This window comes from Cavia porcellus, unplaced genomic scaffold (genome assembly GCF_034190915.1).
Source record: "Cavia porcellus strain 051 isolate PalLab524CR breed Dunkin Hartley unplaced genomic scaffold, mCavPor4.1 scaffold_20, whole genome shotgun sequence".
NCBI classification, from domain to species: domain Eukaryota; kingdom Metazoa; phylum Chordata; class Mammalia; order Rodentia; family Caviidae; genus Cavia; species Cavia porcellus.
Window position 1 is genome coordinate 26,781,619 of NW_026947503.1, and position 14,151 is coordinate 26,795,769.

General features: G+C 34.2%; 1 protein-coding gene across 3 annotated transcripts in view; it reads left to right on the top strand.

Annotated features, from left to right (window-relative positions):
- Positions 1-14,151, top strand: part of Txnl1 (thioredoxin like 1) — a 30,342-nt gene that overhangs the window by 11,649 nt on the left and 4,542 nt on the right. For all 3 annotated transcript variants that reach the window (XR_010041401.1, XM_013157196.3, XM_003473999.5), the window contains exons 3-7: positions 1,378-1,551; positions 6,994-7,116; positions 8,880-8,949; positions 10,183-10,355; positions 11,919-12,023. Coding sequence is in view for 2 of the 3 variants with exons in the window: in XM_013157196.3 (XP_013012650.1) it covers positions 1,378-1,551; positions 6,994-7,116; positions 8,880-8,949; positions 10,183-10,355; positions 11,919-12,023 (645 nt within the window). In the remaining variant the exon portion in view is untranslated. The remainder of the gene's footprint in view (positions 1-1,377; positions 1,552-6,993; positions 7,117-8,879; positions 8,950-10,182; positions 10,356-11,918; positions 12,024-14,151) is intronic.

Genomic DNA, 14,151 nt, shown 5'->3' on the forward strand with positions numbered 1-14,151 from the left:
TTTTAAGGACAGTATTCAGTATCTAACTTGAAACTGCTTTTTTCTAAAGCTGTGCTGTCTGCTGTGATGACCACTTGCCACATGTGTTTTTTAAGTGCTTGAAATATGGCAAATCCAAGTTGAGATATTCTCAAGGTGTAAAATGTTCATTGGATTTTGAAGACTTTTGAAAGAAACAACATAAAATATCTTTTAATGTTGACAATGATGGAAATGCATATATTTTGTTCATTGAAGTAATAAGACTGGTTTTTACCTGTTTATTACCTTTTTAATGATATCAGGAAAATTTGCATGTATAGCTCATAGTTGTATCTTACATTTCTTTTGAACACTCTGCTGATAGATCAGTCATAGTTATTGTGCAGATGAGATTTAATGAAGTTCATCTTTGTGCTTTGTTTTCCCTTTAAATGATAAAGAAGGTGAGCATGACAGCATGCTCCTCTAATTCCAACATTTGGAAGTTTAAGGCAGGAGAATCACTGACCTCAAAGCCAGCTTGAACTGCAGAGTGAGAGTGTCTCCAAACAAAACAAAACAAAACCAACCAAACAACAACAACAAAAAAAAGTGGTATCTTTTCTTTGAATGTATACAAAGAATATGCTCTTTGAATATTTACTACTCTCTTAGTATTTGTCATAAAAAGTTGGTGCCATAAAACTCTGTAATTTGTATAGTTCCCATTCAGTCTAAAATTTTGGAAATAGGACAGAATTTATTTATTCTTGGTTGTTTTGAGACAGTGTCTGGCTGTGAGGTCAGGCTGGCCTTCAACTCAAAACAGTCCTCCTGCCTCAGTTTCTTGAGTCCTGAAATGACAGACATACACTGTGATGTATGGCTAGGACAGAATTTTAAAAGATAACTGCTGAATATGTTTAGAGGTAGAGTAGATTCTATTCTACTAAAGTAGAAATTGAATGGGGGTTGCAGTGCAAAAGTATTGCTTTCTTTTTATAGGTAGGTTGACAACTTTTCAAGTGCATATTTCTTCCTAGCAACTGTGGTTAGTAATATCAATATCCTTGGATTCTTTTGAAAAATCTACTCAATAGTTATGAAAGAGCTGCCTGATAAGAAGTACAATTCTGTATTAGAAGTTAAGTGGATGAAGTACTTAATTTAAAACTGATTTTAAAAGACAGGTTGGGGACTGTTCTTAATTGCGGGTGTGAGAGTCATGTATGTAGCTGTGTTCCAATGGGAACTCTCTTAAGAGAAATAGGTGTGGTTGTTTTCTTGAGTAACAACATATTTTACATGTTTTTAGTTTGTGTTGAGAATATTTAAGTTTCATAAGTTATAAAATGAATGTTTAAAGTGGTTTAAGTTTCCTTTTAATTTATAACGCTTTTAATTTTCCAATTCTAGGGAACAGCTGCCACCAACAATATATCAGCAACACCTACATTTTTGTTTTTTCGAAATAAAGTGAGAATTGATCAGTATCAAGGTGCAGATGCTGTGGGACTGGAAGAAAAAATCAAGCAGCACTTAGAAAATGACCCTGGAAGTAATGAGGACACAGACATTCCAAAAGGCTATGTATGTAGATTGAAAAGTAAAATGCTCTACTCCTTGACTCTGTATGTGAAATGACATGAATTTTACTGTGTAACTATTGTATTATGAACTCTCTTTATTGCCCCTTACTTTCTATTGTATTTGATTTTTTTAAGTGTAGCCTCTCTCCTAGTGGTCTATTTTTTTAAAAATTTCTAGTGTTAAATTTTGTTTTAGAATCAAACAAGACTTTAGTATCACATGTTTTCTTAAGAGTAAGTTATTTTTCACAGTAACTTAAAATTTGAAAAACATATATGTAGGTATGTAGGTAGTTATACTGTAAAACCTTAGTTTGAGAGCTGTTGAGGAAAAAAAGCAAAAAGTAGTATTTAGTAGTAGCAGGTTTGTTTATTCAGACTGGTAAATTCTGTAAAAACTATGTAATTTCTTATTTTTTTTTGTTAATAAGTTACTGCATTGGCAAATCAAAGAATGAATTTCTGTAAGTCTTAAATTCAGGGTGAATAAAGAGAAACCCACTTAATGTCAGGTGAAGCTTTGTGGTGGGGAGGAACGTGGGTGTGGGTGTCAGAAGTGTAAAATGATACTCGCATATTTTGAGTTGGGAAAGTACAATTAATATTTCTTTAAAATAGAACTGTAATTTGAAGTTACAGCATGAGTCAGAAAGTTTGAACATGTTTAAGTCAAGGTTGATAATTACTAAACCAGGCCCTTTTTGCCTGTCATTCAACATGCCAGTCATTGAAACAAGTTTTGCAAAAGAAAAAAGTTTATGCACAAAGCAGAAACTAGTTTGGAGACAGAGAGCACATCTCAAGTCTGCCACTCAAACATTGGTTTTACTGGTTATTTTGGGGTAAAGAAGCAGGGTCATCTGTGGTATAGGGAAAAGTGATTGGAGATAAGAGAAAGTGAAGTAATTGGTGATTTTTGCATGTGTAATCAAACTATGATTCTGAAGGACATAATTCAGAAAATAAATGAATTATTATCTGATGGTAAACAGAAAAGTTAATTATCAGTTCTGCAGGCCCAAGTTAAGGATCAGTGGTTTCAGCTGGTATAAACTAGACAAAAGCTGCCTCCAAGTTCCTAAAAAATACCTTAGGCCACTCACTATTGGCATCATCACATCAGGTGTTGTCTAGCAAAGCTAGTGGCAGCCTAGTATTTGTAATTTCTTGGTCAGCACCTCTAACTTTTTAATTTAGTCTGCATAGATTCCTGTCCTGAGTCTAAGGTTCTGTTGTTCTGAGACTTTTAAGTTCCTTCCATCTAGGAATCACCAGTTGTTGGACTTGAGGATGTCCCACGGGACCTCACGTTCTATAAACATCTTATGCAAGAATTAGAAATGATGGACTTATTAGGAAAATATTTAGCAGTAAGGAAAGTGCTAAACTCCGTTCTGATTTGGATGTTATAAAGGAAGTATGGGAACTCAGTTTAGTTAGAGAAATAAAAAGTACTATGATGGCTAGTGTAAATGAGATGAGGGGTAGCAGTGCTGGTTAGCTGGCAGAGGGGTTCTATCCTTTCACAGAGTCCTAGAGTCAGAGGTCTTATGATGATATTCTTTAGTGTCTTAGTTTCTTGCTTGTTTTGGGGGCAAAAATACCTAATACCCACAAGTTCATTTTAGCTCACAGTTTGTAACAGTTACATCCCAGTAACTGGCCCCAGGGCAAGGTGTTGAGGCAAATGGGCTTGAGAGAGGAGAAATAGTTTATGGTGTGGCTCATAGGAAGAAGCAAGCCTTCTGTGCTTCTTTCATTCCATTTGTATTCCATCCAGTCTGTAAGCCTATCGGTTGGTGCCACCCAAAACTAGGGTGGGGCTTCACTCCTTGGTTAATCTATCCCCTACACCCAGAACTATTCTAAACCAGTCAGTGGACTAAGCCAGTAACACACCAACATCTATGATCCAGCCACCTCCCCAAAGCTCCTATGAGCTCATGAGGTTTTACGAGGGGACATCTAGATACAAGCCATAGCACTTGGGAATGATTTTCAGGTTCTTGGCAGGTGCTTCACCTGGCAAGAGATGTGTATTCATACTTGTAAGGCCTAAGAGAACATTGTGGCCTTTTGAGCACGGATTTTAGCAACACCTTTTGGAAAATTTTAGAAGTGACTTAACTTTAAACTATTGTGTTTACATCTGTTGTTTTTTTCCTTTTACATATTCCTAAAGGTATTTGCATGAAAAAGCCTAATATGCCACCACAGTCCAATGTTAACTACAGGGATATTTCTTTGCGCATCAGCCAAATGGGATACTGGTGGTTTGGTCTCAGGAAAGAAGAAGAAAATTTTTAAAGAATAAAAATCAGTTTGTATGCAAATAATATGAGTAAACTGTGTAAAACTAGTAAAAGCATTTTAGGTCCCATCAGGTATCAGTCAGTTAATTTTAGTCTTCGAGGGTTATTAAATACTTAGAACCAGAAATCTGTTTTCAATAATATCATTGTCCTTACAACACAAACAGAAACTTCATGTTGTATAACAAAATACAATTATTTAATTAATTAATAATATTTAATATAATTATTTAAACATGTTTTTAAATGTTCCTTGAAGTACGTTATTTTGAACAGAGCACCATTTAAGACAGGTGCAGTAACGACCTATAATCCCAGCAGTCAGGAGGCTGAGGCAGGAAGGCCTCGGGCCAGCCTGAAATACATAGTGAAACCATGTCTCAAAAAACAAGGAGAACAAAAGTTACTCTTAATTTATTTTCATCATTAAGGTATTGGATGTATGATTGAGATGTTGCTTTCATACATGGTCTTGTTTTGGGGGGTGTGTGTGTGTTTGTGTGTGTGTGTGTGTGTGTGTGTGTGTGTGTGTGTGTGTGTGTGTTTGAGATAGTGTCTCTCTGCAGTTCAGGCTGGTCTCCACCTCACATTGTAGCCTAAGCTTTCATCTGTCCTGCCTCAGCCTCCTGAGTGCTGGGGTTACAGATGTATGCCACTATTCCTGGCTGCATGAAATCTTAATACTTGATGTATTACTGAAGTGGTTTATACGTAGACATGGAAGACATAAGCATTTAAAAGATTTTGCCAAAATGCCCCCTCATGACAAATGTCATAAAGTTTAGAATAATTTCTACTGTGTAGCACTTTACTTTGTAAAATGCTACCCCCCTAATCTTTTTAAATTGGCTATAATTTACCCTAAGTAAAGCATATACTATTAGCATTTTTACTTTGAATGCAATTAGGCTAGTCTGTGAATAATTAGGGACCTATACTTATGTCTTGCATAATTTGGATACTTATTTTTTGACAGGCAAAAAACATTCAGTCTTTCAGAACTTTGTATATGTATATTAGTATCTTCTGGATTAAGAAATATTTTTTGTCATAGAAATATTAACAAATGATCATTAAACTATACAGTAAGACTTTGTAGCTTTATCTTCAAATTTTTTTTTGTAATTTTAGAATACCCCATTTTGCCAAGGATTTAGCTCAGTGGCTTAAGTGTTTGCCTGGCAAGCATGAGGCCGTGAGTTCAATCCCTGGTACAAAAAAACAACAACAAAAAAGCGATATTCTAAAATAGCCCATTTTTAGTAGATTTAATGGATGATATCCTAAAAGATGGCTTACCAAATGAATTTCTCTAGAAACAGGACATGTACACAGAACATTCCCCATAGAGACATTGAGGAAATAGTGAAAGAGCTCTTCCATAAAGTTCCATATGACTTCACAGCTGAGATTGTTGCTGAATTTTTGAAAATCAGGTGATCTAGTGTTACATAAGTACTTAAGACTATAAATAAAGGACAAAAATCTTTCAAATTTCTTTTCTAAGTAACTATGAGCATCCAGAATCTAACTGCATGGGAACCAAAAAAGAAGGTTGCTGGCCAGCATCAATTATACATATGGTTAAAAAAGTCTTAAAATGTTAGTAAATACAACCTAACCATTCAGTAGTAGAATAAAGAATATTATTATGAATGAAACTGGATTTATTTCAGTTATGCAACAAATGTTTATATAATTATCATATTAATAGAGCTAAGAAAAATCACAATGTCTGTATATACAGAAAAGGTATTGACAAAATTTAATAACCCACTTATTTCTGAAGTATTGACTAAAATCTTAATGGGGAAAATTAAAGATATTTCCCTAGAGTTAGAAAGAAGACAAGCATGACCACCATCATGACGACTCTTTGGAACAGTGTTGGCAGTGTGGGAGTATTGGCAATACAAGAGATAGGAACGTGCTGACTTGACATCACAGGGAAGTAGCCAGCAAAATCCAGAGTGGTTGGAGATTTATAGATGATTATAGGCTAAAAGACATTTAAAAGACACACAAATCAAATGCCATGTTTATGCATTTTTAGATCTATATTTTGAATCTAATAATTCAGTAGTAACATGAAGTTGGGAACATTTGATAAGCTATCGTTGTTTAGTTGTAATAATGCTATTAAGCATGTATGTGTGGTTTTAAAGAGTACTTACAGAAATACATGACATGTTCATGAATCTAATGACAAGATGTCCGTTATTTGCTTCAAAATAACTGGGAGAAGTATAGGATATAAGATGGGTAGAAGTGAAACAATAGTGGCCATGAGTTGATGCTTGTGACTGGAGGTAGGGGATATATGGAATTCATTAAACTACTCCTTTGTATATGTTTAATGTTTCCATAGTAAAAAAAAAATTGGCCAAGTATGGTGGCACATGATTGTAATCCTAGTACTTTAGAAGACTGAGACAGGAACATCTCACATTTGAGCCATTGTGGGCAGTATAACAAGATGCTTCCTTAAATTAAAAAATAAAAAGGGCTTAGCATGTAGCTTATGGCAGAAACCCTAGGTTGAATCCCCAGTCAGTCATATCCTTACTTGCTATTCATCCTAAACTTAACCTTGGATCAGTATAGGCTTGAAGAGTCTGTGTCCACTGGGATATGGACTTTCTTTGCATCTTACAAGTACTATATTTTCATTTGCAAATTTTCTGCTATAAAAGTTATTAAAATATATGTAAACATTTAATAATCAGTGTTAAATTCTTAGTTTCTGATACTTTATCAAATAAACTAAGCCTAGATTTGACTTTAATAGTGGTATCTTAAGACAAATTCAAATGAAAAGACCATTATGAAAGTTTTAGTAGCTTTTTTTTTTTTTTTGGTCTCTTTGAGGCAGAGTTTAACTATGCAGTTCAAACTGGCCTTGAACTCACTTCATGGACCAGGCTGGCCTTGAACTTGCAGTGATCCTCCTGCCTCAGGTTTGAGAGTGCTGGGAAAATAGACATAGGCCACCATCTACTGACAGTAGCTTTTTAAAGAGATGTTTCTCTTTAAAATTGCTTGAGCTGGAGAGAATCAGAGGTGTGAATTTTTAATATTTTTATACCAAACTGAAATGTTTTTGCCTAATGTCTTGATTTCTCATTTTTTAGATGGATTTAATGCCTTTTATCAACAAGGCTGGTTGTGAATGTCTTAATGAAAGTGATGAGCATGGGTTCGACAACTGTTTAAGAAAAGATGCAACCTTCTTGGAATCTGACTGTGATGAACAGGTAATTGAGTGCTTAAGGCTTGTGAGGATTTTCACCATCATTCTTGTTTCTCATGTTCCTGTCTCCTGGCTTTTGTCTCTTACTGCAGATGATCACTTGTTTCTTTCCTTTTGAAGGTTTCAGTTTAACTCCTGCCCTTCAGCCATCCAGACCTGCATTCTTTTTCTGTTCTGTGCCCGGGTGAACAAGAAATTAGGAGGGTGATGCTCTAGGGAAAATTGCAAAACTCTTGAATAAATTGGACCTGCTACTGAGTTTGGTCTTCTTGTTCATCCTTAATTTCTTTGTGTTTGCTCCACTTAGGTGAGTTTTTGTCTGAGGAATAGAGACTGATTAGATAACCAGTTCCTCTGTAGCTAGCTGTTTACTCCCAGACAGAAATTTGTACCATTTTTTTTTTCTGTACTTCTCTGCATCTTCTTTGCAGCAGAGCGAGTAGGGTGTAACCACCTTGATCAACTTGATCAACCTATCTTTTTTTTTCATCTGGGTGTTAACTTTCATTAATGTACTTTTGTTCCATTGTCTCTAAGTTTGTCCTCTTTCTAATTCATTCTAGTTGTATATTAATAAAAAAGTTATTTCTCCCGGTTATATGTTTGCATGTTTCTCTTTCCTCAAAGAGATTCTTTGCTGACTTCAAGATATCTTGCTGATTTGATCCATTTTTGGCTTTCCATTCTCATCTGTTGCACTTCACCTGTGGTTCACGTCTCTATATGTAGTATGCTTAATATTTTTTGAGACACAGTTATGACTCCGGTATAAAAAGTACTGGTGTAATTAACAGAAATAGTCATTTTCTCAGACCACAATGTAATTCTGAAATAATAAAGCTAAACCAGAATGTTTATTACAATTTTGAGAGTATCATTCGCGTTGTATTTCTCCTGAAAAGTAAGTACAATGTGATAATGTATACCAGCAGGGTTGACTGCAGTCTCCTTGAAATCTTTCTGTCAAGTGAAATCTTTCTTCTTGAAGCATAGATATTTTCATCAAGCACAGTGTTAGCTGGAAAGTTGAATGAATGACACAACTTTGAAGGTAGTCCTCCTGACAGTGTTTTCCATCCCAATTCCCTTATTTGGCCTTCCAGGTTCATGTAGTTAAGTAACTTCAAGATGGAGCTTTGGAGGGTACTTCAGAGCTGTGGAAGTCCCACTGCCTGTCCTTTCCTTATGCTTCCCTTTCTCCTTTCACCCTTTCTTTCTCTCCTTTTCTTCTTTCCTTTGCTTGGGATTGAACTCAGGGCATTGTATATGCTAAACATGTGCTGTTCCAAGTGAGTTAAACCCCTAGATCCAAGAGTCTTTATTTTGAGTTTTGGATCAGCAGTCATTTGAGGGGTAATCTCTGCATGAACCTCTGCATTGCCTTCAGATTGTTGAGTGATATTGATAAATGCTATAAAAAGCATCATAGAAAAGTGATATGCTATAATTCATAGTTTAAATTTTAATTTGAGGATTTTATGGAAAGCAGGCTGCTTGCTAGTTTATAGGTCATAGGCCCTTAGGTTCTTATGCATAATTTTAGTACATTACTTCCATTAATTTTTTTTTTTTTGCCTTTCCTTCACGTAATTGCTGATATTTCTCAAATGTCAGTTTAATCATCTTGCTTTCAACTTGCTGATTTTCTGTATTGCGTTGGTTTTGTTAGATGAATTAAGTTTTTTTGCCTCAATTACTTAATTCTACTTAGGTGTTATGATACCCAAGATGTTAAGAGCTCCTTTATAATGAAACTTTTTCCCACAGCTACTTATTACTGTGGCATTCAATCAACCTGTAAAGCTTTATTCCATGAAATTTCAAGGACCAGATAATGGTGAGTAAAGTACAGCTTTTCTTTAAACTAACTGCTTTTTAGACCTGTTAGTAAATATTTAAAACTTCGTATTAAATAAGGTAGCTATTACTTGTTTTAGAAAAGATTGAATTTGTTTTTAAAAGAATATAAATGAATGAACAAATACTGTGAAATTATTAGGGATTGAAAGTAAAAAAGAAATAGAACTTTTCGTTTAATTGATTTCTAAACTTTAATTTTGAAATTTGTTTCCCCTAATCTGAAAGCTGCTGAATCTTTCCCTTCAATTCTACATTTGTAGCATCCATTTTTTTAGAATCCAAAGTAGGAGAAATTTATTTCAAACTCCTCATATTTGGAACAGTGAAACTCAGGCAACAGATCTTCCTCTTTGTGCTCAATTAATAGTGTTATATTCATGGATATTAACAAGGTTGTAAAGGCTTGAGGTTGCTGTTTTATAAAGTAAAAGCCTTTTTCCTTACCCTACTCCTTTTTTTTCCTCTGTTGTTTTTTTGAGGGCTAGGAAAGGAGAGAAGGGCCTGAGGTTTGTTGTTTTAATTGATTGGGAAAAGCAGTCAAGACTGTATTTATGAGATATCATTTTCCATTGTGTGTCATTCTAAATTTTTACAGGTTAATAATTTCTGTTACTAAAATACATGCTTTTATTCTAAAAATGCAGTATAAGAAAATGCTCTAAGGAGTGACGCTTAATATTCTTTAATCAGTCACAAAATATGGGTCTTAAATTGTACCCTGAAATTAAAGATACGTAATCTTATACATTTGCATTCCTGATCTAAAGGTGAAGTTTGACAGTTAATATGATTAATTCTCTTTTGGCTTAATGTTGTCACTGATGCTGTTTACTTCTGAGTAATCTAGTTGTTGACGTGGCTCAAATGCTATTTTATGAAAATTTGTTAAGTGTAGTTGAGGGTAGTTCTCTTTGTACATATGTGTATATGCTTGTGTGTGTAAGTGTTTTAATCTTACAGTCTAGGATTTACTAGTGCTAGCTAGGTTCATCCTAGGTATCAGCAAATGTGTATTGAGAGGGTGGGGGCAGATTGCCTATCTGAATACTCAGATTTCTTATAAACTCCAATGGTAGACGATTGTGAAGATGTGTATATATGTGTGTGTGTTTGTTTGTGTCTGAAAGAACTAGTATGAGTAAAATGATAAAAAGAGAACGTGTGTGTGTTTGCAATTTTAGTATTTCATTGTTTTTCTACTATTTTGTAGGTCAGGGTCCCAAATATGTAAAGATTTTTATCAACCTACCCCGATCTATGGATTTTGAAGAAGCAGAAAGAAGTGAGCCAACCCAAGCTCTGGAGCTGACAGAGGATGATATTAAAGAAGATGGCATTGTTCCACTTCGTTATGTTAAGTTTCAAAATGTTAACAGTGTAACTGTAAGTGGTATTTCAGTGGGATATATTTAACAGGTTTTAGATACCACTGCTACCTTCAGTGTCCTTGGTCAGTGATGGCAAACCTTTTAGATCAACTTTCAGTGATACAAACAGCCCACTGTAGTATGTGTGCCATAGGTTAACAATCACTGTCTTAGGTGCTTCTATATGATTTTTTAAAGTTTTGGGTCATTTTGTTACTTTTTTTCTTTCTTTTTTTTTTTTTTTTTGAGGCAGAGTTTTGCTATGTAGTTCAGGCTGGCCTTGAATTCACGTTGTAGTTCAGACTGGTCTGGAACGTACCTGCCTCAGCCTCCTGAGTATTGGAATTACACCATGCCTGGCTGTATGATTGTTTTCGTGAAGTTTATTGGTATATTTTGGGTATATGGGATGATTACATACATTATAGGAAATTTGTACCTGTACGTGATGTACCTTGTAACTTACATTTTCTTGTAATTTGTTTATCTTCCTAAAGAGGAGAGACAAATGGATTTTTAAATATTTATGGGGTTTTCTGTTTATTCATACATACATACACATTTATATACATGTATATCTGTGACCACTTCTGTTAAAAATTTATTGTAGAACATTTGTACTTAGGCTGGAGCTATTTGTGTACACAATGGTCACATCAGTAAAAAATGACTTAATAATTTCACATTTTATAAAATGATCAAAAGCACTTCTGAATAATGAATAGTACCTATGATGATTTTAAATGATACATGGTAAACGTTGATATAAACATGCCACTTATGCAAGTTAGCTGCTTTTTAGAATTGTTGGTTGCTTTTGAGAATTTAAGTGTTGGATTCCTGTACACTTCCTCCTACTAGCCTTATCCCTGTTCTTTAGCAAAGAGGGTAAGAATGTAGGAGAATATCTAGAAAAGAAAATAGAAACAGACACCAAGTCATTGAAAGAGAGAATGTCACACCAAATTGATAAAAGATATCTTTGTTTTAGTGGAATAATCCTCTTTCTGTAAACTAGAAGAGTGCATTGTATGTTTTAAGTAAGTTTTCAATGAAGTTTATGGCTTGGATAATAGTAATAAGAATTACAATCAAGTTTAGCTTTAAGTATTTGAAATCTATCCAAGTGAAATTAAGGAAAATAGTTATTAATCTTAGAACACTTGTTATGAAGTAGTTTCTTGACTTACATATGCAACATGTCTCCAATTAATAATAACTTTATTTGTGATCAGGAAAGAATGTGTTTATTAGAAAAAATCCTTTGACACAGCACCTGAAGTAATCTAGTATAATTCACTGAATTAGACTCAACATTTTATATAATGTGTTCTATCTTAATAAAAATTTTATTGAGTGATTTAAGTGAAGACATAGAAGGTGTGCCAGTCACATTTGATGATAAAGTTGAAATCAAAGTAATAGTTTTGATCAGCATCTAATCAAAGACAGCAGAAGAATCTTAAAAGCAATAAACAGTTGCGTTTGGATCAAGGAACAAATACTTTATAAATAAGTTGAGCTGGTTTAATATTTATTATATACTTCAGAAACATCATGATTCTTTTTGTTTGGACAGATATTTGTGCAGTCTAATCAAGGTGAAGAAGAAACAACAAGAATTTCGTATTTTACTTTTATTGGTACTCCTGTCCAGGCAACAAATATGAATGACTTCAAACGAGTAAGTCTGTTTAAATGCTAATGAGAAATAATAGTTTTAAGAAAATGATTTAATACATATCAGTAGTCATAACTTTTAATAACCATGAAGATCACAAATCATATACTGTGAAATTTTATAAGGTTAAAATTAGAATAAGTTTTCAAGGGAAAGAGATTAAGAGGAGGGTAAGGGAAAAGGTTAAAAAAATTAAGGTATAGCATGTACAGGTACAGATTCTCTATGATGAATGTGATCGTTACGTGAACGTAGAATATACCAATAAACTTAATTTTAAAAAAATTCTCTTAATCACACTTTGAGCTACTCAACCTTTTTTTTTTTGAGCTACCCAACTTTAAAAAGACTCTTCAGTAATATGATAGGTCTTAATTGGTTACCTATTGAATGACAAATCTATTTGTTTTTGGTACTAGGAATCGAACTCAGGACCTTGCACTTGCCAGGCAGGTGCTTGTGCTGCTGAGTTGTGTCCCTGGCTGAATAACATCTAAATAAGAATAAAAATAATAGTCTGTGTATAGAAAGTGTTTGAGTCATGGAAAAATAGGAGTAACTAAAATTACTTGAAACAAGTAGATTTTAAGAAATTTTCCGGTTTCAAGATTTTGATTATCATTTCTGATGAAAACATTTAAAATGACTTGAATAATTTTATTAAAAAGTGAATTCATTACACCAGCGTGCAATTTCCCAAACAATGTTTATGTACTGAAAGAATACATTTCAGTATACATTTACAGTGAACAGGCAGTTTTTACCATACATCTTTATAACGCTGCATTTTTTTTCAAAGGATGTAATCCTAAAGTGTGCAAAGAATGTATAGAATACAGCTGGGTGTGGTGGTGGGTTCCTGTAATCGCTGTACTTGAGAGGCTAAGGCAGGAAGATTACCGTGAATGAACTACATAGCGAGACTCTTACTTCAGAAAAACAGCAAAACCAAAACAATGTATAAGATACATGAGGCTTTAGAGATGAGGACCCACCCCTGTCATACATTTTTGGCCAACTTGTAGTTGATGGCATTTCTTTTCTGAAGGATGATTCTTAAATATGCAACTTACTTCACAGATATGCCATGGAAAGCTTTCTCAATACTAAGCTGCATTTGCTCTATATAGCTTTAATGTGTACAGGGTAGGAGACATAGGGTCACAGTATTTCTGATGGCTGCATCTGGCAGGTAGTATGGGACTTGAAATAATTAAGGAAGAATTTCCCTAAACTGCCAGTCCTTAGAGGAAGAGGTTCCCAGCAGACCATTGTTGGCAGAATTGAAACTGTAGAACATCTTGAAAACACTCTTTTAAGTGATAGCAGCAGATATAATTTAAATTCAATAACAAAAATTAAGTTGCATAATAATAGGCAGTGTTATAAAATTATATGTTGTTTTTACACATAGTTGAAAACTTTGACAGCAGGTATTTTAACTGGTCATTTTTCAATTACTGTCTTAGTTCATAGCATAATTAACTTTCAGTGTATACTTAGTTCTGTCACATCTAGGTGTTAAACAAGTGTGTAGTGTTCGAAGAAGCAGAGATTAAACATCAATTTTTTACAGTATATGTTTTCCTGGGAAAATGTGTGAGCAACAAAGGCATTTTGGCTGCCTGCTTTGCCTATTTGAATTAAATGTTATTGGACTTGGCTTTAACTGCGTACTTTATTAGCTTAGTTCTTTAGTAGATCTGTTACTGTAAATCGTCTTTTTCGTACCACTAACTTGGCTCTAGTTTCCTATTTTGCACCTCAGTTTATGGTATTTCACTTGCGTTTTTCCTGCAGACAACTACCAACCTATTGTGTACGTCTTCTTACCAGCCTGCCTTGGAATTGTACTGTTCTAGTTTGTGTTAATAATTGTCAACCTACTTATCTTGTCTGGACCTATTGTTGGTAGCATCCCTATCACATCCCTTCTTAACCTTTGTTTTTTTTTTTTTTTTGACTGCTATGCCTCCTTTTTTGGATATTGTCTTTAGATAACTTTTCTTGTGTAAGAATATTTGTGCTAATAAGTCATTTGCTCGTTTAACTCCTTTCACTTTATTTAACTTACTGTAGAGAAGCAATTCTCAGTTACCTTTGTGAAATTGTGAAATAAGACTGAGGACCA